This window comes from Acomys minous (genome assembly GCF_964271855.1).
Source record: "Acomys minous genome assembly, chromosome: 9".
In the NCBI taxonomy this organism is placed as follows: domain Eukaryota; kingdom Metazoa; phylum Chordata; class Mammalia; order Rodentia; family Muridae; genus Acomys; species Acomys minous.
This window is the reverse complement of record NC_140490.1, coordinates 69,102,813-69,128,102: the sequence shown is the minus strand read 5'-3', so window position 1 is coordinate 69,128,102 and position 25,290 is coordinate 69,102,813. Positions and strand designations below refer to the sequence as shown.

At 52.1% G+C, this 25,290-nt stretch overlaps 3 protein-coding genes across 17 annotated transcripts; 1 reads left to right on the top strand and 2 right to left on the bottom strand.

The window, feature by feature from the left end:
* Positions 1-198: 198 nt before the first annotated feature.
* IL3RA (interleukin 3 receptor subunit alpha) lies at positions 199-4,187 on the bottom strand. 2 transcript variants are annotated; one of them, XM_084794755.1, is made up of 13 exons: positions 3,953-4,187; positions 3,738-3,809; positions 3,485-3,566; positions 3,151-3,293; positions 2,960-3,077; positions 2,732-2,864; positions 2,079-2,254; positions 1,543-1,661; positions 1,411-1,437; positions 1,183-1,288; positions 931-1,030; positions 445-526; positions 199-305 (listed from the first exon to the last, which is right to left on the bottom strand). In XM_084794755.1, the coding sequence occupies exons 3-13, from the start codon at positions 3,549-3,551 to the stop codon at positions 249-251; spliced, it is 1,128 nt and encodes a 375-aa protein (XP_084650881.1). In that variant the 5' UTR covers positions 3,552-3,566; positions 3,738-3,809; positions 3,953-4,187; the 3' UTR covers positions 199-248. The 2 variants fall into 2 exon arrangements, with proteins under 2 accessions (XP_084650881.1, XP_084650880.1); XM_084794754.1 differs by lacking the exon at positions 3,738-3,809 and having other exon boundaries at positions 3,953-4,184.
* A 4,484-nt stretch (positions 4,188-8,671) lies between these two features.
* CSF2RA (colony stimulating factor 2 receptor subunit alpha) lies at positions 8,672-13,572 on the bottom strand. 7 transcript variants are annotated; one of them, XM_084794739.1, is made up of 13 exons: positions 13,443-13,572; positions 12,924-13,090; positions 11,724-11,821; positions 11,392-11,540; positions 11,195-11,312; positions 10,954-11,083; positions 10,612-10,781; positions 10,039-10,172; positions 9,903-9,932; positions 9,669-9,804; positions 9,471-9,567; positions 9,324-9,405; positions 8,672-9,086 (listed from the first exon to the last, which is right to left on the bottom strand). In XM_084794739.1, exons 3-13 carry the CDS (start codon positions 11,812-11,814, stop codon positions 9,054-9,056), a joined length of 1,170 nt encoding a protein of 389 aa, XP_084650865.1. In that variant the 5' UTR covers positions 11,815-11,821; positions 12,924-13,090; positions 13,443-13,572; the 3' UTR covers positions 8,672-9,053. The 7 variants fall into 7 exon arrangements, with proteins under 7 accessions (XP_084650865.1, XP_084650861.1, XP_084650862.1 ...); XM_084794735.1 differs by having other exon boundaries at positions 11,724-11,878; positions 13,170-13,512; XM_084794736.1 differs by having other exon boundaries at positions 11,392-11,537; positions 11,724-11,878; positions 13,170-13,512.
* Positions 13,573-13,772: 200 nt separating this feature from the next.
* Positions 13,773-22,453, top strand: CRLF2 (cytokine receptor like factor 2). 8 transcript variants are annotated; one of them, XM_084794747.1, is made up of 9 exons: positions 13,773-14,150; positions 15,736-15,838; positions 15,970-16,133; positions 16,253-16,386; positions 16,665-16,827; positions 16,912-17,026; positions 17,175-17,259; positions 17,448-17,717; positions 17,823-22,453. In XM_084794747.1, the coding sequence occupies exons 1-8, from the start codon at positions 13,928-13,930 to the stop codon at positions 17,667-17,669; spliced, it is 1,209 nt and encodes a 402-aa protein (XP_084650873.1). In that variant the 5' UTR covers positions 13,773-13,927; the 3' UTR covers positions 17,670-17,717; positions 17,823-22,453. The 8 variants fall into 8 exon arrangements, with proteins under 8 accessions (XP_084650873.1, XP_084650874.1, XP_084650871.1 ...); XM_084794748.1 differs by having other exon boundaries at positions 13,775-14,150; positions 17,892-22,453; XM_084794746.1 differs by having other exon boundaries at positions 13,777-14,150; positions 17,861-22,453.
* Positions 22,454-25,290: the final 2,837 nt, after the last annotated feature.

The window sequence follows — 25,290 nt, the reverse complement described above, 5'->3', positions numbered from 1 at the left end:
ACAGGAGAATTACCAGGAGAATCTGTAGCTTTAATTGAGAAACTGCTCCGAGGAAGACCCCACCCCCTCCTGTGCACAGGGGGCTCTTGGGTGGAAGGTGAGTTAAGGCTCAGCCACACCAAATAGGACATGACTGGCAGGTGTCACCCTGGGCTGGGGCTAGAGCCTTGTAACCCATACAACACTAAGGAGGCTGGATTTTCCAGAATCCCACTAGGCTTTATTTTTTTTCTTTGACTGACAGGAGCTCAGGCCTCAGTCACCTGTGTCACCTCACACTCCTCGGGCACCAAGGTCCATGTGACCTAAGGAGAAAGGCGCCCACATGTCAATCACATCACTCATGGGCACCTACCCAGAAGCCTATCACAGGGAGACCCACCTGTCACTCTCACAGTAGCCCACCCATGCCCCACAACCCAACCCGTGTAACACGACCCGCACCAGCTCCCCAGGCTCTGCTCTGTCAGCTGTGGGGTCCTTCATTTGTGGAATGGGAGGGAACAACTTCTTCATCAGGGCCCGCCTGCCAATCAAAGCACAGAGAAGCCCATGGCTGTCAGTCATACAGATCTGGAGGACATGCATGTAGCAGTAATGTCACCATAGCTCACCCACACAAAACATCTGCATATTTGGATATGCAGTGGGACTGGGGCCATATGCTCATTTGCATACCAGAGCAAATGCACCTTGGTTGCCCATCCTTGCTTGTTTGTATGCAGTTGCTTATCCTGCTATGTATAGATGCTCCCAGCTACACAGCCTCACTGGCACACATTTGCATATTTGACCATGTGACCCTCATTGCACATGGGTACATTTGTGTGTCTGAGCATGAGCACTTTGTGCATGTGGCTGGATATGTACTTATTTGCATATGCAAATGTAAAGTTGTGCCTATGGGTTATCTGCATGTGATGTCATTACCTCTGGCAAAGCAGCAGTGTCCCCAGCACTGTTAACCCCGCCCCCACAGCCAGGAGCGACAGGACAGTCACAGTCACGTGGTTCCTCCTGGGGCTGCAGTCTGCAGAGAGGGAGGGCTGTGGATCAAGTGGCCCAGCTTACACCACCTGGCCTCACCAGATCAGGAAGTGACAGGATGGAAGTAGGTAGCATTTAGTCTCCCTGGCGTTTGTGGTGGGGGCAGGGCTACACAGTGATGGGCAGACTGCTCACCCAATCGCTTTGGCTCACTCCAGTTGCTGATCTTTCTGCCATTCTTTACCCTGATGCGGAAGAAGGCGGCTCCTGGGTTCACTACCCGGTAGTAGTTACCAGAAATCTGCAGGTGCAAGATGGGGAAGGGGTGAGTGGCTGGAAGTGATACCAACAGCTTTCCCATGTCCTACTCCACCCAAAGCTCCCATAATGCTCTGCTCTGCCAGATGCTCAGTCCTGACTTACATTAGACTCCTCAGTCTTCAAGTTGCTCTGTGGGGGAGAAAAATAAAGGCAAGGATCAGGGGACTAAGCAGAGCACCTGGGACTAAATTATCCCTCTACTCACTGAGCCTCCAGCACTTCATCCATACCCACCTTGTTGATCTGCAGGTCATATAAGAATCTACGGGTGAAAAGGCTGTTCACGTGCCAGTGCAGGTTTGCTGCGGCTGTTCCATTGCACTCAGCCTTCATGGTGGGCGGGGTCAGGACCTCTGTCGGGAGGAGCGTCTTCACTAGCCACCTCATATGGCCCCACCCGCAGTCCCAGCACTTCCCCAGTTCCACAGGAGACTGCACACCCCACACAACTCAGGAAACATCTGTGGGCACACCCTGTAGCTCCATGGGAAGCAGAAAGGAAACAAGACAGCAAGTGGTGTGGAGGGGGGAGGGGATACAGACGATCCAGTGCATGCTGGGAGATAATTTGGGGATTTAGCCAACCAGTGAGGCATGCTGGGAACGCACACAGGCTCCACTACATGCTAGGAACACTTGTATGTTAGGACCAAACACTCCCGTGTAGTGAGAAGGCACAGTAAGCACACAGCCTCCAGGTAAGAGGCTAACACACAGTGGACCCTCAGCCCTGGTGCAAGTTGGGAGCCTGGAGTGCACAGCAAGCCCACCAATTAACTTTAGGTCCAGAGGTACATCACTGCATGGCACAGCAATCGTGCTGCTGCTTCCGGTCACTGTCACGGTCAGCGGCAGTGCAGTGACGTTATCGATATGGCAGCCCAGGCGTGTCCCGTGTATGATGACATAGTTTTGGCATTCAAGGCCATAATCCTTCAATGGGAGCCTGTTAAATGAGAGAGCGGGACCTCTGCAGGTGGCCACGCCCACACTGGAAGTGGCTTCATATCTACCTTATGGGACACCAGCCCTTCGCTCATGGCCCTGCCCAACCCAGGAGTAACCTAAGACCTCCCCCTCATGACTCTGCTCCTGTACTCAGGGCCCCGCCCACCTGCCAGACCTTACCTACCTACACCGCAAGTGACTTGGTTCCTATACTGATGGGATAACTCCACTTTGTTCATGGCTCTGGCCCGGCCCCACCCATCAAATCCTGGCCCTGCCACTGCAGACACCTCAACATTTCTATAATGGCTTCCATTTCCAGAAATGCTCTGAGCTCAACCCACACCTGTTAGAGCTTCCCTGAGGTGGCCCCGCCCACCTACCCATGGACACACCCCTCCACTTCCTCTCCCACTCCTGAACCAACCCGCCTATCTTCTGGTGGCCCCGCCCCTCCTGAAGAGACTCTACCCACTCTGTATTCCTCCAGAACATCCGGTACTGCACGTCACTGGGGGCCCCGAGGCCCCGCCCCCAGTGGCACGACATCTTGGTCACATGATGCACCGAGCATTGCAAGTCAGTGGCTGCAGCCTGGCTGTTGGGGTCTGCAGGGGTCGGAGGTCTCGGGGTCACAGTGCCCTTCCAGGCCCACCCCCCAGGGAAGCTGAGGCAGGAAGGTGGCTGCGCCCCGGGGGTGCACCTGGCTCCGGGAACACGACCCAGGCGGCCTCCTCGGCCTTCTCATTCAGGTACACCGAGTAGTTGGTCGGGTGGCACCGCGACACTGAAGGGAAGGGGCAGTGGTTCTCCCCTGTTTCCTGCGGGATTGACAGTTGAGGGAGAGCTGAGCCGGCCGCCGCACAGGGGAGGGCGCCCGCCCCGCCCACTCACCTGCGTGCGATCTATGGCCTGCGTGTGGAGCTGCAGCTTCTCGCAGAAAGCGTTTGGGCCCGGGGAGCACCGCTCCCAGGACACTGTGCGCTGAATGGGATCCACATGCAGATTCTGGAAGGGCGAGGCCTTGTGGGCAGGGCCTGTGACAGGTGACATCATGACACTGATGTCATGCCCACATCCCTAGCCCCTGAAGTGCGTATGGGCTGTGTGGACATCATTCACTCCTACCAAGGGAAACTGAGGCCTGTGTGGGTGGGGCATGAGGAATAATAGACAGCTGGGGGGAGGAACAAGACCCACCTCCAGTACCCAGTATGACATCACCTACCTGGGTCTGAAGTCAGCAGACAGGAAGTGGGCGGAGTCAGCGCCATGAGGAGCCACAGGATGGTCATGATGGGTTCACAGAACTGGAGAGGACCGGTGTGGGCAGCTGGTACCGTGCTAGTCAGACCCAAGGGCTGACACCCACCCCAACCTCTTCCCAGCATGTCCTCCTGTGAACATCCAACTTAGAGCTATGTCAGGAGCATGCCCACGTACTCAGAAAACCAGATGTGACCTCACTTGCTGACACAGACCTGTAACCCCTGTCCTTGTGTCCCTGCATGCCACAGGAATAATTCTGCTCCCAATGAGTGAGTCGGGGGGTCCTAGAAACCATTTGGCACAGTCGAACCAGCCCGATCCCTACAACATGGAGCACCTAGAAACCACCACTCACAGGCACACTCGCTCATGGTCTGTGACGTCACGATTAACGCGCCACCCCTCACCCCCACAGTCTGGTACCCACCTGAAACTATCACTGAGTCAGTGGCGCCACTCGTGAACGTAGGTCCGCGGGAAGGCTTGCGCACCGCGAAGGGAGCAGCTGCGTGGGTGGCCGTGCCGTGTCTCGGACTGAGCCGCCCCCGCCCCTGCAGAGACTATTAAGGATGTTGGGCAATTTCCTGAGATAATACAGCGACTGATAGATTGCGGTGGGGGGCGGCCTCGAGGGCGTGTCGGGGCTGCGGGGGTGCGTGGGAAATGGAGGGGCTGGGGGGGGAGGGCCGGGTCACGCGCGACGCTCCCCCGCGTCCCAGCGCCTGCCGCCATCCTGGAATCTGAAATCTCGGTTTCTACTCGGGGGTCACGGCCTGAGCTGTGACCCAGGTGACCTCACCGCTTAATTAAAGCCAATCCCGCGGTTTCCCTCAGTTTCCCTGACCACGCCCCTTTCTGAGGGGTCATGACCCCACTCTAATCCAATGAGGTCGCCCAATCCATGGTTCGGGCTGGGTCTTCACGTCAATCACTGAGGAGGGGCGGGAACGCAGGCAACGCACGTGGTTTCTGTGAAAAACTTCGCGGATTCCCAGCATGCCCCGCACCAAAGGAGGGGGGGCTGCAGCCCAGGAGGGGCAGGACAGAGGAGAGCCAGGATGGAGGGGAGGGGCTACGGCATGTGACATCATCAGGGAGACCAGGTTGACCGCAGCTGAGGCGGGGTGGCTCCTAGCGGAATGATTTGGGGAGGCGGGACTTCCGGTCTCCCGTAAGTGCTGGCCGAGGCTTCCTGCTGTTGCTGAGGAACTCTGCAAGGCAGGGCTGGGCAGGACGCCTGGCCACGATGGGAGGATCAGGATTTTGACGAATCCAAACCTCAATGTTTTTATCTTTTTGCCTGTGGAAGAACAGTGACGTCATCACGGACAACAACGTGCCTGTGACTATTTCCTTGGCCTCCGGTGATGGACGGAGTGATGCAGTAATGTCATCTGAAGCCACATGACTGGACAAGGTCTTATCCTTCCCCTAATTTGTTGGAAGGCAGGCATGTGGGAGGGAAACTCCTCGGGCTGTGGGTGTGTGAAAGGTCAGGGGTCACACCACCCGCTGCTCCCGCAGGACAACCTCCAGGTTAGGGAGCTATTCTGCCCACAGGACTTGGGAGAGCCAGAGTTGAAGACCTAGGGTGGAGCCGGCATGGGAAGTACCCACTGGGGCTCTGCCTCCCACAAGCCCTCAGGGCTCAGACATCTCACTCACCTCTCAGTCCCACAGGAAGAAGGATCAGCTCCAGCCTCACCTGTGGGAGGGGCCAGAATGGTTGATGTCACCACTGAGGCATGTGTGAGGTCATCAGCACCTTATAATCTGTTACCATGGGCTAAAATAACATCACCACTCAGGCACGAACGGGGATGTCATCTGCAAGAGTGATGGTGTCTTCAGGCACAGAAATAGTGGATCAAGGGCATGATGACATCATCACTCCTGCCCTTACTGTGATGGTGTCACCCCTCAGAGGTATATGGTGATGTCAACAGTGAGACAAGGGCACAATGGCATCTGTTCTGTCTGGCTTGATGATGTCATCAAGTTGTAGAGTTATAGTCATTGCTGAGTCAAGCGATGATGTCATCACCCAGGACATGATGTCACCCCAAGTCTAAAGCCACAGTGACATCATCAGATACAGTGGCAATGATATCACCCCAGAGGCATAGAAAACGGTGTGGGATAACTGATGACATCATCCCTTAAAGCCTTGGTGATTTCACAGCAGAGGCACAGGCAGTGACATCATCTGTTAGAGTTGCATCGTTCTCATTGCTGAGAGCCCTCCTGTCACAGGAGCTCATTAGGCACGTAGACGTTCCAGGGGGATCTGGTATTTTGCAAGGTCTGTACTGTGATGCTTCCAACATCTCATAACCCCAATCCTAATTGTGCACTGCTGCATCTCTCTAAAAATCTGACATCAGAGCTGGGCATGGTGGTGCACGCCTTTAATCCCAGCACTCAGGAAGCAGAAGCAGGTAGATCTCTGAGTTCAAGGCCAGCCTGGTCTACAAAGTGAGTCCAGGACACCAAGGCTACACAGAGAAACCCTGTCTCAAAAAAGAAAATATTTTAGAGTTTATTTTGTTGTTGTTGTTGTTTTTTTTGAGTCAAGGTCTCTCTGTGTAGCCTTGGCTGTCCAAGAGTCACTTTGTAGTCCAGGCTGGCCTCGAACTCACAGCGATCTGCCTGCCTCTGCCTCCCGAGTGCTGGGATTACAGGCGTGCACCACCACATCCGGCTATTTTAGAGTTTATGGCTACAATAAATACCTTTGTGGACCTCCAGATGCCTTGAAGCAGATTTGTGGCCTCAGATAAGCCTTCACTCCAGATGGTACCATGAATTCTGGTATACACCATAAATATAGGCAAGATGGTTTAAACTTTCCATGAACCCAAGATATAATGGGGCTACCTAGAAATGTCTAAATTAAGCAGGAGCCTTAGTTTCTAAATATATAAGCTGTTCTAATTCCTTTAACTTTGTCACTTTGTGACATGATATGCTGTCATTTTAAATTTACTGTGTTTCTTAGAATGAAAGACATTATTGTCCTGAACTCATTATGAACTAAGAAACGGCTGGATAATGTATAGTTAGGTCAGTTCTAATTGAAAAGTCATATATTCTTGTAACTTTTAGACCCTGTTAACCTGTAGGCCTTGTCAACCTGTGTCACTCTGAACTCACTGTGAACTTATGTAATGGATACATAGGTATGTTTACCTTTAAAGCATGTAACCTGTTGTATTTTAGAATTCATCTGTTTTTGTGGTTAATTGCCCTTTTTTGACTATGAAGTAATTCCCCTTTCTCAGAAGTATAAGTACGGTGACCAACAATAAACACAGTAAAATTGAGAGGCTTAAATTCAGTTGAAGTTACGATGCCTGACTTCATCCACCTTTTCTCTTGAGTATGTGTGACTATGCGTGGTTCTCTCTCTGTCTCTGTCTCTGTCTCTGTGTCTCTGTCTCTGTCTCTGTCTCTCTCTGTCTCTGTCTCTCTCTGTCTCTGTCTCTGTCTCTCTCTCTCTCTCTCTCTCTCTCTCTCTCTCTTTCTCTCTCTCTCTCTCTCTCGTTTCTTATTTCCCTGTAGATTCCCAAGTGAGACAGCAGACTGGGGCTTTACCCTTAGCCTTCTACGTCACTGGAGGTCTCGCAGAGGCCGCAGACCACAGTGCTTCCTTTTACAACACCCCCCCCTGCAGTTTCTAGCTAGAAGCCACTGTTATAGCCTTAGCTGTCGGGAAGCTGTGGTGGGTTTATGTCTCCTCCTCGGCCGAGTGCAACCCTGGGCTCCTTCCCTCCTTCAATCTTGATAGGCTGCCTGAGCTGCCAGCTATGTTGACCCAGGAGATGAGGTGAACCCTAGGCCTCCTCAGAGCCACCACCGCCGGGCATTAACAGTCAGTGAGACACCATGGACCTTGTCTATGTTGATGATGTCATCAAGTCACAGTGATGATGCTACCACCTGGTCACAGCACAATGACATCATCAACTAGGCCCTGTCCCTCACACACAGCCATGATGACATCATCCCTTGCTTAGCCACAACAGCTTCACACATGTGGGAAGGGCCTTGGCACCACAGTCCCTGTCCACCTTACAGGAACTGACCTCACCTCCGGCAAATGGCCCTCCCACCACTGCAAGGACTGCTGTCCACAGGAAGTGACTGGAAGTAGCTATCCTGGTGCCTGCAGGGGAAAAGCAGGAGAAGGGCAAAGGTCACTGAGATAGCCCTGAGCATCTTGAGGGATCTGCAGTCACTTTCAGGCTGAGACCTCACCCAGGGTCAGCCAGAGCTCCATTTGCTCCCAACCCATAGGTACACAGTACACTGTGCGTAAAGATCTAGAGGCAAATCCCATGATCCTTTACTCTCTGCCCTGAATTCCAGTCCGTTTGATGGACAGGTACCCTAGTCCCCATCAGTGATGTTACAGGGGTATCAAGCTCCACCCACAGGCTGGAGAGAGGGATCTTTCCTTCATTTCCTGTTCCTATGAATGACAGGTAGTTTTGGCCTATAGCCTCGCCCCTATTTCCAATGATCCTTCCCTGTGGACAAGTCCTCTGCACTCACAGTTATGATGATGACTATGGGGTTGTCTCCATAGTGATGATGACCTCACATCACTGCTCAGTGATGCCATCAATGCAGGCTCCGGCTCCCGAGGAGTAAGGCCAGGGTCTGGCCTGGGGGTATGAACTCAGCACACACTGTGGCATCGTCACTTAGTGTGACATCATCACTTCACTCAGCATGGCCTCACTGACCATCACCTGATCAAGAGTGGAGAACTGGGAGTGTGCTGTGGCACCTGTCAATCACTGCATGGAGGCTGGAAACTCCCTCCCCAGATCTAACTGGCCCCTCCAGCTAGCACAGGCGTGCCACGTAGGGACTCACTGGATCACACAGCACAGAAATCCTGGACATGAGTGGTGACCTCTGACCCCACAACTCTAGCCTGGTAGGATGCTGGGAAGGGCAGGACTCAGCCAGGAGCATCCATCATGGAGGACCAGCTCCTTCTGGACATGTCCTCCCTTTCGTGATTGACACAATGACATCACAGAATGTCCCCACATGACTCCTGCCCCCTTCCATAGCCCCGCCCACTTCCTGACAGCCAAGCCCATGTCACTATAACATCACAGGGCCGAGTCACATGTCAGCCATCTTGGAAAACGACATTTATTTTTTCACATTAAAAGCCGAGTAGTTGGCCGGGTGCGGTAATACACACCTTTAATCCCAGCACTCGGGAGGCAGAGGCAGATGGATTGCCGTGAGTTCAAGGCCAGCCTGGTCTACAAAGTAAGTCCAGGACAGCCAAGGCTACACAGAGAAACCCTGTCTTCAAAACAACCAAAACAAACAAACAAACGAACAAAAAACCCAACCAAACAAACAAAACCCAAAAAAACAACCCCGCCAAAAAAAAAACCAAGTTGGGAAGTACATAGTTTGAAGCTCTGGGCGCCATGTTCAGAGAGGGGCAGGACACCTTGTGATGTCGTTGTCCCAGGGCTACGATGTAATCTGTCAGGTTTCTATGGCTGCAGCAGTAAGTCCTCCCTCAGGGTCTGCAAAGGAGAGCAGAGGGTGGGGCCAGCGGGGTAAATTGGGGTGGGAAGGGATCACTAGGAATCATTGCAGTGACATGGGGTCAGAGGTCAATGGATCAGCAGGGGCCAATGAGGGTTAGTGAGGGTTAGAGAGGTTGACACAGGTCAAGGGGTCAAGTGGGGTGGATCCTACTGGGTGACTGACTTGGAAGGTCTGCAAGTGGCTGAGTGGGTGACTGCCCCCTGACTCCTGACCTTGGGATTCACTTGCTCGTTATCAGTCACTTTGTCCTTTATTTCCGGGATTGGAGGAAACACTTCCTGGATCTTCATGTACCTAAGGGGTCAGAGCAGTCAGAAGGGTCAGGGGTCATCACGGCCATTCCCCTGCCCTCACACTACCTTCTGCACACGAGCCCGAGGCCCAGAGCACACAGTAGGGTGACACATGCGACTGTCAGGTACAGGTACAGTCTGGGAATCCCTTGCTCCCTGCATCCTACAGAAGGAAGACAGAAAACCACCAGGGGGTCAAACACCCACACCCACGGGAAGCGTGTGGGCAGGGCTTGGGAAGTGAACAGGAACAGATGACCTCACCAAAAGTGATGAGTGGGCTCCAGTTGCTCCAGCGATCGCTGCGCACGTCACCCGCACGGACGCGGACCACGTGACACAGCCTGGGGGCGGGGCTTGGGAAGATGTATCTGTTCTGTTCCTCCCTGGAAATGCGGACCTGAGTGGAGGCGGGGCAGCAGGGAGGTGGGTCCTTGAGTGTCAATCAACCATGGGGCTGGGGTGAGGACTCAGTCACCTAGGGTCACCCTGACTCACCATCGGGTTTGTACTTCTGGGCCTCGTGTTCTGAAAGCGTAGAGACAGGAAACGGATTTCGGGGTTGGTGGGGTTGCGGCACTCATATCGGTGATCATGTGACCCGAGCCCCACCCCCATGATGCACCCTGCATACCTGTCTCTGCACATCCACCTCATACCGGAAGTCTCGGAAAGTCAGGCGTGCCCAGGTCTGTGGCTGGGACCATGTAATCTCACAGTGTGACATGTTGCATGTGACAGTTACGTTGTCAGGAGGGCTGAGGCGCTCTGGGCAAGTGAAGGGGACGACCCACCCATCCAGGAAGGGGCAGAGTGACTTCAGGAGGTTCTGTCAGTCACTGGCTACTCGCTGCTGTGTCCCGCCCCCTCACAACCCCTGTCAGTCACTCCTGAGTCCCACCCCTCACACCTCCTGTCAGTCACTCCCTCACACTCTCCTGTCACTCACTCCTGAGTCCCACCCCTCACACCTCCTGTCAGTCACTCCTGAGTCCCACCCCTCACACCTGTCAGTCACTCCTGAGTCCCACCCCTCACACCTCCTGTCAGTCACTCCTGAGTCCCACCCCTCACACCTCCTGTCACTCACTCCTGAGTCCCACCCCTCACACTCTCTTGTCACTCACTCCTTTGTCCCACCCCCTCAGACCCTCCTGTCAGTCCCTCCTGAGTTCCTCCCCCTTACACAAGTCTTCACTACCCTCACCAATGAGCTTGGTGTTCAGCTTGGCATCAAAGAACTGCACTTCCGCCTTCCGGCTACTTCCGGTCACGATGATGTAGAAGATATCAGGCAGCAGGGACAGGTCCTCTAAGCTGCAGCCTAAATGCAGGTGATTGCCCAGGTAGGCAGGGCATTCCGTCACCACCTGACCCCTGCAGGCAACAGCCCATAATAGTCAGTTGGGGAAAAGGGATGATGACATCACATAATACTAAGCACAGAACCTGGAATATCCCACAATAGTGAGCTCCTGGCCAGGAACAACCCATAATACTCAGGCCCAGCTGGAAGTGGGGTGACTCCGGCGCTGACGTCAGAGCTTACGCAGAGTCCCTGATGTGCAGGAAGTACTGGACATCGTCTGGTGCCGCTGGCCCCACGCCCCAGCTGCACATCAGAAAACGTGCATCGTGGATAACGCATGTCACATTCTGTGGGCCCGAGCCCTCCACACCTGAAAGTCAGGGACAGACATGGTGCCTGTGACCCGGGAGTCAACCCTCCATCTATGAGGTCACCACGGACATATAAGTTCACCATAGCCTTGTGATGTCATCATCCCTACCAGCGTTGACGTAGTACAGTTTCCTGTGTATGGGCCAGTGATTGACAGTTCCGATAACCTCCAGTGTGACCCCGTGGTGCAGGACCATTAGCTGGAACTGGCAGCTGCAGCCTTTTGCCTGTAGAGCGGATGTGATGTCATCACGCAGGTCCCCGGCCACAATGGCTCTGTACATCCCATCACTGCTTCCAGCCTACCGTGATACGCCTCGGCCACAGTTTACCACCCTCTCTGAACTCTGCGACACATGACGTCACTGTGACATTTTCCGTGCACTCCCAGCTCAGGCTCCAAGTCCCGGGGTCAAAGGTCACGTTCAGGGAGCTGGGATCTGCTGTTGTCACTGCTGACATGAAGGCTTGGGTTAGAGATGGCGCAGCCCAACCCCATGACACCTGACCCTGAGACAGGAAGTGACCTCACAGCTGGGATTCCCCCGCCCTTGCTCCGCCCTCTAAATGGATGGCATGATGGGAGCTCCCAGTGGGTCGGCTCACCTCCTGTCAGTCACTAGGGGCCGGGCACTCACCAGGAAGCAGTTGAACCTTGGGGGAGGGGCTAGCACCAGCGAGCAGAGCTATGCACAGGAGGGCGAGGGGCCGGAGGGGTGGGACATTCATGGCGGAACTAGGAGAGACAGGAGGCAATGCTGGTGACGTCAGTCTGTCAATCACCTGGGGTAGGCTGGACTGGGGAAAGTTACCCTGTCAATCACATGGGAACTGCAAGTCACCCTGGAAGAGGCACGGTCTCTGCAGAGACACATAGTGACCCCCGGGTGCCACTCCATGGCAGCCCCGCCCCCACGTTACCCACAATGCTCTGCCCTGGGAATCACCTGAAGGCTATGGTCAGGTCCCGCCCACCTAGCTGGTATCCCTGCGTGCTTTCCTGTCCCGCCCCCACCATCCCCCTACCCGCCTCAGTACTGATCCCTGTCAGTCATGCCCCTGCCTCAGCAACGTGACACCCCGAAAACTGATGGGACTTCCTCTTTTTTACACGCTGCTCACTTCCAGTTTCCTAGCAGTGGTTGAGGTGACTCACCCAAACCTGAGAATTGACAGTAACACCCTGGGGAGCCCCGTGTGCAAGGGTCGCATAGACAAGTCAGTTACTGCCATGACCCCTCCTCATTTCTCATAATTCCTGTCACCACCCATGATGCCTCTCTCCACAAGACTCCCATCAAAGCCTCTGAAAGGCGGAGAGTGGGGGTAGGACTTTTAATTAATTGGAGAGATCCAGGCTTCAGGGATCCTCTAAAGAGAGGGTCTCTTGGAAGTGCATCGCTGACCCCTCAGTGCCCCGCCCCGTTAGCCCCATGACCCGGAAGTAATTACTGGCAGGAGTTCAATCCCGGAAGTAATTACTGGCAGGAGTTGAATCCCTGTGAGTGACCCTTGCTATCAGGACAAGATCAACCCACGGGCTACATCTGGTCCGGGGCCCACCTGACCTTGAACCTTGCCCACCCATTGTTGCCTGTCACTGGGACAGAGCCTGCCCTTGGGAGCACACAGTAGGCCTGCAAGTTCTGCCCCCCCCACAGCCACTTCCAGTCTCCATACACATGAAATGGCATGCCTGCCCTGGGAGGTGACCGAATGACACACACACAGTAGGGCAGCATCAGAGGATTGGAGGTCACCAGAAGCGCCTGCTCGCTCTCCTACCCAGACCTCATAGCTAGGGACACCAGAAGCTCCCCCTGGATCAATAGACTCACCAGGGCAGGGGACTGCCCTTGATGACAAAGCTGCCGTTTCTGGTGGTTCTGGTCGCAGCAATTCCCCTGCTTCGGCTGCGCAGGGTGGCCCTGGCGAGCTGTAGAGCCGTGTCTCTCCGTCTGTCTGTCTGTCCGGCTCCCGCTTCCTCATCTAACGGTTGGGAAACCTGGAGGGGGAAGAGAGGGCGGTGATTGACAGCTACGACCTGTCAGTCAGTCAGGGCTGGGTGACGTCACATAGCTGACCATGGTGATTGACAGCTGTGCCCAGCATGGCCGTGGTGATGTCACAACTGGACATGGGGACCCGGGTGATTGACAGCTGGACCCATGGGCGGGGCCTGTGAATTCACAAGAGGGCAAGGCCTGCAGAAGGGGAGGTTGTTGACAGAATATTGACAGCGAGGATGAAGGAAGGTAGGGGCGGGCCATGTGAGGCATGTGATGTGACTTCAAGGCCTTTGTGATGTCATTGGTCAGGGTGGCATTGGTGTGCTGTGTGACATCATGCACAATCACCAGAGTCAGGCCCGCCCGTCAATTTGTCTGATTACGTTGACCCTTCAGCTCCAGGTCACATGATCCTCCTGGATGACTTCACAGGAATCAATCTGTACATCACAGGGGTCACACATTATATGTGGGCTGAGCTTTATTGAATTCCCCCATGATCCTCAGCGCCTCCTGGCAGAGGACAGGGTCCATCTCCTGTCATTCATCTGTAGCCCACTCCCACAGTCACAGAGTCGCAAGCACTTCTCCTGGACCCTCTGATTGCTCCTTCCCTCCTTTTCTTCCCACAAAGCTCCTCAGCCCTCAGGCCCCGCCCCTACCCTGAGGGTCACGTGGTGATTCCCCTTGTACTGTCCACCCTCCTCCCAGTTTTTGAGGTTTGCTGAGGTCTACTCAGGACAACCATTCACACTCGAGTCTGAAACAGTACGATCGCGAACCATTCTGGGTGGGGGAATTCCCTGAGTTGGCCCCCGCCCCGTCCCCATGACATGTTAGTACCGCAAGAGAACCTATCAATCAGTCACTTGGCTTCCGAGGAAGCCTCGACTTCCCCACAATCCCCCGGGGCGTCAACGCGGCGTGGAGGGGAACGCAGCCCGGTCTGTACATTCTGGTCTCCCTGTGTCTGTCCATCCGACATGGTCTTCTGTGCCTGGTACATCGCCGTGATCCTCCTGCTGCAGCTCCTATCCGGAGAGGCCCAAAGCGCAGGTGAGAGGGGAGGGGCGTAGGGTGGGAGCTGGGCCTCGGGAGAGACGGAGGACCCCCAAAAGGAGCTTACTGCGTACTTTACAAGCGAGCCTTGCTGTGGGCAGCGGCCTCATTAGCATGTCATTTGCATATGCACATGCTGTGCCGACGCCAGCCTCAGGCAGCAGCCGATTATAAATACCCTTCAATCAAACTTACATACCGACTAGCCTGGTTTTGCATATGCGTAAGGCAGAGGGAGGCCGTTTGGGGTACCATTTAAATGTTCTTCGTGAATATTCATGTATTGACCATGTTTTTATTTGAACATTAATGAGAGTGGGAGCAAGCTCTAGGGAGGGCACTTGTCAATCACAACGCAGTGGGCCAGGCTGCGCTTTCCCCAGAATCTCCGTTTCCTGGAACGCCTATGACGTCAATTCCTGCTTGATCCGCCTCTCCCCCTCCCTGTGGTTTTTCTAGGAAAACACCGACTCAGACAGGTTCTCGGATCTGGGGTCAGGAGCGGCTGAGCTGAAGGCAGGCAGAGGCGGTGGGGTGGGGCGCTTCAAGTCCGCGGAGCAGGGCCACGGGCGCGGACAGCCCTTTGTGCTCCGAGGGTCAGTGCCCACCACGCACGGTCCCTTCTCCCCAGGTGTGACAGGCCAGCGGCTGCGCACCCTGCTCCTCCCTCCCCACACCAGGACCCAGCAGGGTTAGTGGGGAGGGCACGGAACTTTCCGGAGCCACTTCCTGCTGTCCGGGGTCCTGGTCCTGTCCGCAGTCAGAATGTCTCTTCTTTCTCACGATGTCCTGCGCCCCAGATCCCAGACAGGAGTGGAGCCACCATGGGGCGCTGGTGTTGTGCCCTAACTGTGAGACCCTCCCCTCCAAACAGACCACCCAGGAGCCCAGTCCAAATGCAATCACAAAGAAGGCTTTATTGCAGACTCCAGCCCAAGACACCCCTATGCACTGACTCAGCTGATGCAGGGGATCTGACCGAGTCTCAATTGAGAGGTTTTTTTGTTTGTTTGTTTTAAAAATAGGTTTTAGACAAAGAAATGAGCTTTACAGTATATGATTGGATGGCATTTGGGCAGAAAAGCTGCAAGCAGGGAATTACAAACCTTGGCATTTCATGGTTGGGTAACAGGTGTAGGGGCAAGTTGGCCTATAGAAAAGATTGGTTTGGAACCATGGGACGTTAGGAACTTTGGGCCTGGCTTCTCCTAATTGGCTGTTGCTGCTATTTACCAGATCACCTGCTGCTGATCAGCTTGACCAGCAGAGTATATTTGGACTTTCCTAAGGTGAGATGGTTGTGTTGCTGGGGAACATTTCTTTTTTTTTTTTTTAGAATAGTTTGTGCTTTTTCCTGGAACCTGGGTTTAGCCTTGGCCAGGTTTAACACAAAAACTGGAGTTTGTCTGATCCTTACACTGGATATTGAACCTGGGTCCTGCGGTGCTCTCCTTAAACGGCATCAACAGCAGCCGGTAGCCGCTTTCCCTCCCAGGCTCCAGCTGACAAACGCCCTCAGGCAGTACTGGGCTGTCCACCCCACGCCGTTGAGACATCATCTGTCCGGTGGTCCCGCCCCCAGGTGATGTCATGAATGTCAGCATCATCTGCTACGACCGAGAGACCATGGAGGTGACGTGGGACCCTACCACCCACTCAGGGACCAACCTGAGCCTGGAGTTCCGGTGAGCAAAGGCACCTGGGCTCACCCCCTGCCACTCACTTCCAGTTACAGACACGTACCTACCCCTTCCACTTGCCACTTCCTGTGTCTGCCTGGCCCCGTCCCCTCCCATGATGCCTTGGTCTCTGGCAGTTATCCCATCAGGCAGCAGGAGCCGCATCCCTGTCCTCACTACTTCCTGCTTGGGGGATTCACTTCTGGGTGCACCTTCCCCGCAAGGCGGGATCTGTTGGAGGTCACCATCCGGAAGGGCAGGCGTGAGGTTTTCAAGCGGACAAACAAGGCATGGAACTACCGTGAGTACAGGAAGTGAAATCAAGACCAAAAGTGTGTGGTGTCAAGGCCCCTGTCAGCCCCGCCCTCTGTCTGAGGGGTATCAGTCACCTAGTGCCAATTCCCGCCCCTTCCCCTACAGTGAAGCCCCGCCCCCTGCAAAACATCACGCTCCATTGGCTGGAGGACTCTGTCGTCGTCACGTGTCGCCCCCATCCTTACAGCAACCTCCTGTATGAGGTGCAGTACCGCAGCTTCGTGGACCCAGAGTGGCAGGTGAGTGACATCAGGGTTCCCAGCATGCTCTCTGTTTTGAAGAGGGCACCGGCTGTCAGCCATCTACCCTAGTGTCAATCACGCATCATTCGTCCACCTGTCAATCGCCCGTACGTGTGTCAATCACTAACCATCCACCAATCAATGCACATGGCCCACCAGCCCCGCCCCCACCGCCCTGATCTCTGTGCTACGCAAAGGGGGGGGGGGTCCCAGAGATGCGGAAAGTGGGGAAACTGAGCCCCAGTGTCCACATCAAGTGACTCATCCACCCACAGACAGAGTCAGCGACCTCCTGCAACGTGACGGTTGGCGGGCTTGACACTGAACGCTGTTATGACTTCCGGGTCAGGGCGACGCCCCAGAATTTTTACTATGGACTCCAGGCGCGCCCAAGTGATTGGTCCCACGTGACCCGCTGGGAGGCAGGGCAGCGCGAAGGTGACGTCACAGGGGCGGTCAAGAATGACAGGAGACATGATTGACAGATGAAAGACTGACAGGTCACCCCGCCCCTCACCACAGGCTCCTGTCCGTCCCCCGCGCCGCCCAGACCCAGACCCCAACCCCTCCCGATCGCCTGTGGCCTTGCGATGCTGCTGACACTGCTGCTGCTCCTGTTGCTGCTGCGGCTGCGTAGGTGAGGGGCAGGGTCACGTATCTGGTGACATCATGGCCTGCCGTGACGCCATCAACCTGCAGGCTGACAGCGAATGCGGGAATCCGGGGAACCAGACCTGCCCGCGGGGCTTCCTTGGCCTCAAGCTGACCCCTGACCCTTGAACCAGGGTAAAGAACGTCCTCATGCCATGCGTGCCGGATCCCAAAGGCTCCTTTCCCGGGCTGTTCGAGAAGCATCATGGGAATTTTCAGGTATAGATCCGACTTCCTGTCCCACTTCCTGTTTGACTGTTGTCAGCCTTACTATGGAGTAGTGCGAAAACTTCCGGTGGCCCTGTGCTCCCGCCCATGTCTCCACCCCCCATTTCCTGTTCCTATGAGTGACAGCTGACCTGGTGAGCCGACCCACCCTCCCTGCTATGATGCACTGCTCCTGGCAGGAGTGGATCGCCGACACGCAGGCCGTAGCCCCGGTGCCAAAGCTAGAAGTTAGCGCCGAGGACGATGACATCATCCTACCCCAAGGGAAAGGGGCGGAGCCTGAGGGTGACGTGCCGGCGGGGTTTCACGAGCTCGTGCACCAGGACCCGAGAGGCGGAGCCCAGTTGTCGGTGGGCGGGTTCACGTTCCTGACAGATGACAGCGCGTACATGACCTTGTGATCCCAGGCGACCTTGGCGTCACCGTAGCATTGCCGTGTCAGAGCAAAGGTCAGTGTGTGGAGAAACTGTCCCCGTCCACCACGCCTTAGGCCTTCCCTTGTCAATCACACCTTGGAACACACCCACAGCTCTTCCCTGTCAATCACCCCTCAGCCCCTGCTCATAACCCTTCCCTGCCAATCACGTCTCAGGACCCGCCCACAGCCCGCCTCTTCCTCCAAGGTGCCTGTGTCCATGATGGACAAGCCAGTGAGGACTCAGCTCCCAGAACGGAATAGAGTGGACACGAAGACGCTGAGCTCCCAGCGTCAGCCGCATCCTAGCATTCCGTCACTGACGCTCCCAGCTTCGCACGCCAGGCTCAGATGACCACGGAGGGATTGGGGGGAGGGGGGGGGCAGGTGGCAGCAGTTGCTTCCGGGTCAATTCCTGTATCGCTTCCTGTAAAGCAGTAAGACTTCTGATGTGTGCGCTGTGATGTCAGCAGGGTCAGGGGTCATCCCTGGCTCCCTCCGCCTACGCACTACTATTATTTTTATTTATTTACTTATTTGCGTCCCCATGTTGTCAGAGTCACCGCGGACGCCGGGGGTCTCATAGGTCCGCTCGTAGGCGGGGCCGGAAGCTGCCCCGGGTCTGTGGGATCCGGGTGGAAGCCGAGCGGACGCACGTCAGCCGCAGGAGGTGGGAGCGGAGCTCGGTTCTGCGAGCTGAGGCGGCAGTGGGCGTGGGCGGCGACCAGGGAGGCTGCTGCGGAAGGTTCAGTCACTCGCTAACGACGGGGTCCGCACCACGTGACCCCGCTTGATTGACAGCTCCGGCCGGATCGCCGGGAAGTCAACACGTTCTGTCCTAATAGATTTTTCCGTTACATCAGATGTAGGTTCTGGGACCTACACTCGAGTCCTTTGCACGATCAGCACTACTTTGAGCCACTGAGCCATGTCTCTGGCCCCCCAAATCAGCATAAATCAAGCAAAGTTTCGGGTATGAGGGCATATCTCTAACCCCAACAAACACTGCAAGCACCGCCAGCCCGGCTACACAGTAAGATCCTGTCTCAAAAGGAAAGCGGAGCTGACAAAAGCTGCACTAAGTATTAACGATGAATTATTCTAAGTTATCAACTACCAGGGCGTAGGAAAGTGAGTGGAGGAAATAAAAACAGGGAAGAAATATCAATAAATACACAGGGTCCCGCCGTCAGGGTGATCTGTGCTCAAAATAATTTACTTTCTTATCTATTGATTCTGAGAAGACTGGGTTTCACTGTGTATCCTGGGCTGACCTTAAACCCAATCCTGCTGCCTCCACCAGTGCTGATCAGACCAGCCTTTAATCTCATGAATCAAGAGGCAGAGGCAGGGGCTCTCTGTGAGTACATGACCAGCCTTGTCTAAACAGCAGGGTTAAGGCTGGCAAGGACTACACGCACACGCACACACAACCCCTCTTGATGCATAAGCCCATATCCAAACATCTAAGCCACTCTGCGGTTACTACGAGGTAAATCTTCACCAACGCTTTGCACACAGAATACACGTCCTTCATAAAGTCTAGTCGATGGCTATCATGTGACCCTTATTTTTCACAGTTGTTTTTACTAACTCGTAGTAAGTGTAAAAAAATAAGTCTAGAAATGTGCCTTTGAGGTACTTCAGAAGTTGTGCATATTATATATGAAGCAGGTCTAATTTGGGAATAAACCAATTAAAAGGCTCCTAAAGGACGAATCCATGCCTGCATACATTATATAAAAGCATACTGTGTGCATTATAGGAAAATACGCAATGTCATCTGTCAAAGCAAAACTATTCATTGTCACTGCCCTTTTCCAAAATGCATTCTTTTTTTCTATGTAGCCTTGGCTGACCTAGACTCACTTTGTAGACCAGGCTGGCCTCGAACTCACAGCGATCCACCTGCTTCTGCCTCCCCAGTGCTGGGATTAAAGGCCTGCACCACTATCACCTGGCCCCAAAATGTGTTCTTACCTTCACCCTACACAAGTCCACAGGCTCACACAGGAGAAATGTGAACACATTTTCACTGTAGCATTACAGGTGGGTGATTTCTATGTACAAAAGGCAAAGGTCTCGACAGCTGTAGAGATGGCTCAGTGCATGTGTTAACTGTGTTCTTCCAGAGGTCCTGAGTTCAATCCCCAGCAACCACATGGTGGCTCATAACCATCTATACTGGAATCTGATGCCCTCTTCTGGTATGCAGGTGTATATGCAGATGGAGCACTCATACATAAAAAAATAAAATCTTAAAAAAAAAAAAAGGCATAGAGCAGGTGATGTGAACAAGCCGGACATACAGAAAGCAAGCTTACTATCAGATACAAAGGGTGTGTGTGTGTGTGTGTGTGTGTGTGTGTGTGTGTGTGTGTGTGTGTGTGTGTGTGTTTGCCTGCTTTGTGTCCCTATAGGAAAGTACATAGACGATGATACCAGTTTAGGATTTTGTTTTGTTTTCTTTTTGGTCTGCTATTGCTTCATATGTACATTTTTTTAAAACATTTTTTGAATGGTCACAAAGGAAGAGGCTCTCATCTGTCAAACAGCTAAACAAAGACTAAGTGGAGGACATAAAATTATCTCATTAAATAAGCTCTTCTGAAGAGGAGATAAACCTGTTTTTGTTGTGATCCCAAATGTGGGATGGGGAACAGACTTGTGTGAGAACCGGTGAGTTTATCCACGAAGAAGTCGGGGAGCTTGGTTATTGCCAGCTGAAAAATGTCCTTGAACAGACTCTGGGAGGATTGTTTGGCTGTTCATAGCTCCACTTCCAGACACTCCTCAAGAGAACTGCTCCAGTGAAGACTCGAGGCTCCAGGCTTTGGTTGCTGCTCCAGGTTCCAACAGCAACTTTGTTGGAATTGCTGGTCTGCGAAATCTTGCTGATTATGCCGGGAAAATCCTCAGAACTGATACCCAAAAGGTTTCATTCTTGTTTTCTTTTTCTTTTTTCTTTTTTGTTTGTTTGTTTATTTGAGACACGGTTTCTCTGTGTAGCCTTGGCTGTCCTGGACTCACATTGTAGATCAGGCTGACCTCGAATTCACAGAGATCCTCCTGGCTCTGTCTCCCAATACTGGGATTAAAGGCATGCACCACCACGCCTGGCTTTCATTCTTTTCTTTAATCTTTTTTTCCTCTTGCTTAGGCTAGTTGGGTTATAAGGGAGATACACTTGTGTAATAAGTTCATAATAAAGTATAATTGTTAAGGAAATTGAGCCCACACTCTTCTTTTTCAAGAAGCTCCTGCCACATCTGAGTTGGAGGTCATCAGAAGTTTTAATAGCCTCGCCCTCCTTGGACTTTTAACTTTTATTTTGGGAAACACAATTTTGAAAAGTGGAACATAGTAAGTTTAGACTAAAGAAGTATTATTTTGTAATTCATTGTATGTGAAGAATATCCTTAGTAAGAAATAAGAATCTTAAGAATTTAGCCAGGGGGCTGGAGAGATGGCTCAGAGGTTAAGAGCATTGTCTGCTCTACTAGAGGTCCTGAGTTCAAATCTCACCAACCACAGGGTGGCTCACAACCATCTATACCGGGACCTGATGCCCTCTTCTGGCCTGAGGTGTACATGTCCAGGTGGGGGTATATGCATGTATGAGTGAGTACCGCTGCCTTTAGAATCCAGAAGAAGTTGGGCATGGGAGCACAGGAGGCAGAGGCAGGCAGATCTCTATCAGTTTGAGGACAGCTTAGTCTACAAAGAGAGTTTCAGGATAGCCAGGGCTGGTACAGAGAGAAGCTCTGTCTGAAGAAACCAAAAAAATTAAATGAGCAGAGAAAGAAAGAGAATGACTTCAGAAGAAAAATGAGATCCTATACAATAAAAGTACTTCTGGAGGTATCTCCATTCCTGATTTCAAGCTATACTATAGAGCAATAGTAATAAAAACTCCATGGTACTGACATAAAAATAGGCTTAATGATCAGTGGAATTGGACCCAGAAATAACTCATACACCTATAGACACTTGATTTTTTTTTTGACAAAGAAGCCAAATCCATACAGTGGAAAAAAGATAGCATCTTCAACAAGTGGTGCGGGTCTTACTGGATGTCTGCATGTAGAAAATGGAACTAGATCCATATCTATCACTCTGCACAAAACTCAAGTCCAAGTGCATCAAAAACCTCAACATAAAAGGGGATGCACAAAATCTGTTAGAAGTGAAAGTGGGAACCAGCTTTAAACCCATTGGCACAGGGGACAACTTCCTGATCAGAATACTAACAACTGAGGCTCTAAGATCAACTGAAGTGGAAGTTTCTGGTTTCTTTGAAGACTCAGTTGTGTCATGTGATGTTGTTTTTGGAGAAGACACCAGTGATGTTTTGAAGGAGTATAAATAGAGCCCCATGAACAGCAAAAGGACACTTTTGCATTGCTACACCCTGGAACACTAATGAGTCCTTGGTCTTCACTGGCCTTTGCTGGTCTTCAATGTGCAGAGAAAATCGCTCCAGAGAACTTCTCCTGGTACTCTGGCTGATTCTGGCCGCTTCCACTGACTTGAACTGATTCAACGGATCCTTGCTGTTTCTGCTGGAGCCTGCCACTGCTCCAGATTCCAGATTTGTGTTGCTGTTTGTTATTGGCTATTGCATTAGACTGCTGGTATCCTGACAACACAAGGTGGAATTGGGTAGAGGAATTACATCTAAATAGGTCCACAACCCCTTTTTCCTATTAACATTCCTTCTTCTTCCCTTCCTCTGGTCAGTGAGTTAGAAATGAAGTTGAATTATTTAAGAACCCTAAATAAAGTGTTTTTGAAAAATCTAAGTCTACTATTAATTAATAAATGAAACCTCATGAAACTGAAAAGCATCTGTAAGGCAAAGGATACTGTCAACATATTGTTTTTAAATTACCAGTATTATTAGTATTATCAGTATGCCCAGCTAGCAATCAATTAAGACACTGACACTTAAAAAAAAAAAAAAAAGACACTGACACTTGTTATATTTTAAAATAGCCTTAGTTAACCTGGGGCAGGGCAGACATTAATCCTCTAAACCACTTCCCATAGTGGGGCAGGTATGCCTGCCCCAATCCTATGCCATCTGTTTCTAATAACTTCTATCAAGCTACCTCCCATCCATAATCCCAAATACTTTCTAATATTCTTCATCTGGGCCAGATCCTCCATCCACACTGGCCATGTGCTTCTTCCCCTTCTAACCCATGGTGGCCTTCCTCTCTTCCCTTCAGGTCTCTCCTTCTTTCATGGCAGTCTTTCTTCTTCTCCCCAGAATTCCTCTCTCTCTCTCTCTCTCTCTCTCTCTCTCTCTCTCTCTCTCTGGAACCTTAGCCACACCTCTATCTCCTCTGGCCTATCCAGGTGCGATGGCGTTTTATTAATCAAAAGATGCATCACAGAGACAGCAAACAGTAATTAGCTTCAAAATACATTAAACCATCCCTGAATATCAACAGAACAAAACAGCAGTTCACAAATTTTGGAAAGGTCTTCACCAATCCTACAAAGGAATAATGTCCAAAATATATAAAGAACTCAAAACATTAAACACCAACAAAACAAATAACCCAATTTTAAAAATGGGGTACAGAGCTAAACAGAGAATTCTCAATGGAGGAATATCGAATGCCTGAGAAACTCTTAAAGAAATGCTCAATAGATCTGGTCATTGGGGAAATGCAAATCAAAACAACTCTGAGATTCCATCTTAAACATGTCAGAATGGCTAAGATCAAAAATTCAAGTGACAGCACATGCATGCTGGCAAAGATGTTGAGAAAGAGGAACACTCCTCCATTGCTGACGGGAGTACAAACTTGTGCAACCTCTTTGGAAATTAACCTGGCTGTTTCTCAGAAAATTGGGAATAATGCTACTCAAGACCCAGTAATTCCACTCTTGGGCATATACCCAAATAATGCTCCTCCACACAAAAAGGACGTTCACTCAACTATGTCATAGCAGCCTTATTGTAATAGCCAGAGTCTGGAAACATCCTAGATGTCCCTTAACTGAAAAACAGATAAAGAAACTGTGGTACATTTACACAATGGAATACTACTCGGCCATAAAAACAACAACAACAACAACAACAATGAAATCTTGAAATTTGCAGGCAAATGGATGGAACTAGAAAATACTATGCTGAGGGAGGGTAACACAGACTCAAAAAGCTCAAAAAGACACACATGGTATGTACTCCCTTATAAGCAGATTGTAGCCATATAGTGCAGGATAAACATACTGCAGTCTGTTCATTGAAGGTAAGTATACAACAGAAGATAAGGAACAAGGAGGGTCCAGGGAGGCCTCCTTGACTCTCACTCAGATGGGGAAATAGAATAGACAGGGGAAGAGGAAGTAGAAAGGGAACTGGATAGGAGAGGGTGTTGGGAGGGAAACCAGGGGGAGGATGGGATGTGGGGAGAGGAGGGACCTGAGGCCTGGAGAGAAAAGGGAACTGAAGATGGGGAAGGGCTCAGTCACGGAGACAAGATGGAGACCAGCGACAGGGTAGGTGACAGGGGATGTCTCTAGCTGAGCCTCCTAGCGGCAGGGGACAGGAGACTGAGGAGGCCACCTGCTAGCCAGGCAGGACCTATGTGGTGTGAGGGGAAACAGCAAACCACCTATAAACCCTTCAAACCAAAATTTACCCTGCCTACAAGATGTGCAGAGGTAAAGATGGAGACCATGAAGGAGGGATAAACATGTTCTTTGTTTAGATCACAAGTGAGGGATGAGGAACAGACTTGTGAGAGAGCAGGTGACATTTATCCTCTTAGAAGTTGGACCACCTTGTAGGGGAGATTGGCTGTTAACCAGCTGAAAAGCATCCTTGAACAGATTCTGGGAGGAGATATAAATGTTAGCTAAAAACAGGAGGTGGGGCCTTTGGAGACTTGGAATAATTTTGGCTGTTCATTGCTCTACTTCGAGACGTTGCTAGAAAGAACCACTCGAGGGAAGGCTTCAGGGTTCCAGGCTCTGGCTGAGGCTCTGGGTTCCGGTTGCTCAGGCTCCAGCAGAAGAAATCCAGCTGACTACGCCAGGAGAATTGTTCCTAGGAACTGACACCCAGAAGGTTTCATTCTTGTGTTCTTTAATCTCCTTTTCCTCTTATTTAGGTTAGTTGGGTTATAAGTGAAGTATGCTTGGTTAATAAGTTCATAATAAAATATAATTGTTAAGAAAATTGAGCCTACAAGACCAAGGGAATGTCACACTAATGCCTGGCACAACCTGAGACCCATCCCAGGGGAGAGAGCCAACCCCTGACACTATTAATGCGACTCTGCTATGTGTACAGGCAGAAGCTTAGCATAGCTGGTCTCTGAGAGGATCCACCCCACCCCCACCCCAGCAGCTGATTGAACCAGACGCTGAGATTCACAGCCAAGCATCAGGCAGAGCTCGGGGAGTCCTGTGGAAGAGTGCAGGGGGAAGGATAGAAGGTCCCAGAGGGGACAAGAACGCTGCAAGAAGACCAACAGAGTCAACTAACCTAGACCCATGGGGACTTACAGAGACTGAAGCACCAACCCAAGAGCATGCATGGGCTGGACCTAGGCCCCCAACACATATGTCATTGATGGGCAGTTTGATGT

Bases quoted from the DNA above. Each gene is read 5' to 3' on its own strand.
- IL3RA (XM_084794755.1), bottom strand. From the start codon at position 3,551: ATGACCATCCTGTGGCTCCTCATGGCGCTGACTCCGCCCACTTCCTGT. The intron at 527-930 runs GTAATGACATCA...TTTGATTGGCAG, and splicing joins ACACTGCTGCTTTGCCAGAG to GCGGGCCCTGATGAAGAAGT. The intron at 306-444 runs GTGCGGGTCGTG...CTTTCTCCTTAG, and splicing joins GAGCAGAGCCTGGGGAGCTG to GTCACATGGACCTTGGTGCC.
- CSF2RA (XM_084794735.1), bottom strand. From the start codon at position 13,364: ATGCCTCACATGGCCCGCCCCTACCTTCCTTCATCCTCGCTGTCAATA. The intron at 11,541-11,723 runs GTGAGTGCCCGG...CCTTCATGTCAG, and splicing joins CAAGGTTCAACTGCTTCCTG to CAGTGACAACAGCAGATCCC. The intron at 9,568-9,668 runs GTGAGGTCATCT...TTCCTTCTGTAG, and splicing joins GAGCCCACTCATCACTTTTG to GATGCAGGGAGCAAGGGATT.
- CRLF2 (XM_084794747.1), top strand. From the start codon at position 13,928: ATGTTAGTACCGCAAGAGAACCTATCAATCAGTCACTTGGCTTCCGAG. The intron at 16,387-16,664 runs GTGAGTGACATC...ATCCACCCACAG, and splicing joins TCGTGGACCCAGAGTGGCAG to ACAGAGTCAGCGACCTCCTG. The intron at 16,828-16,911 runs GTGACGTCACAG...CCCTCACCACAG, and splicing joins GGAGGCAGGGCAGCGCGAAG to GCTCCTGTCCGTCCCCCGCG.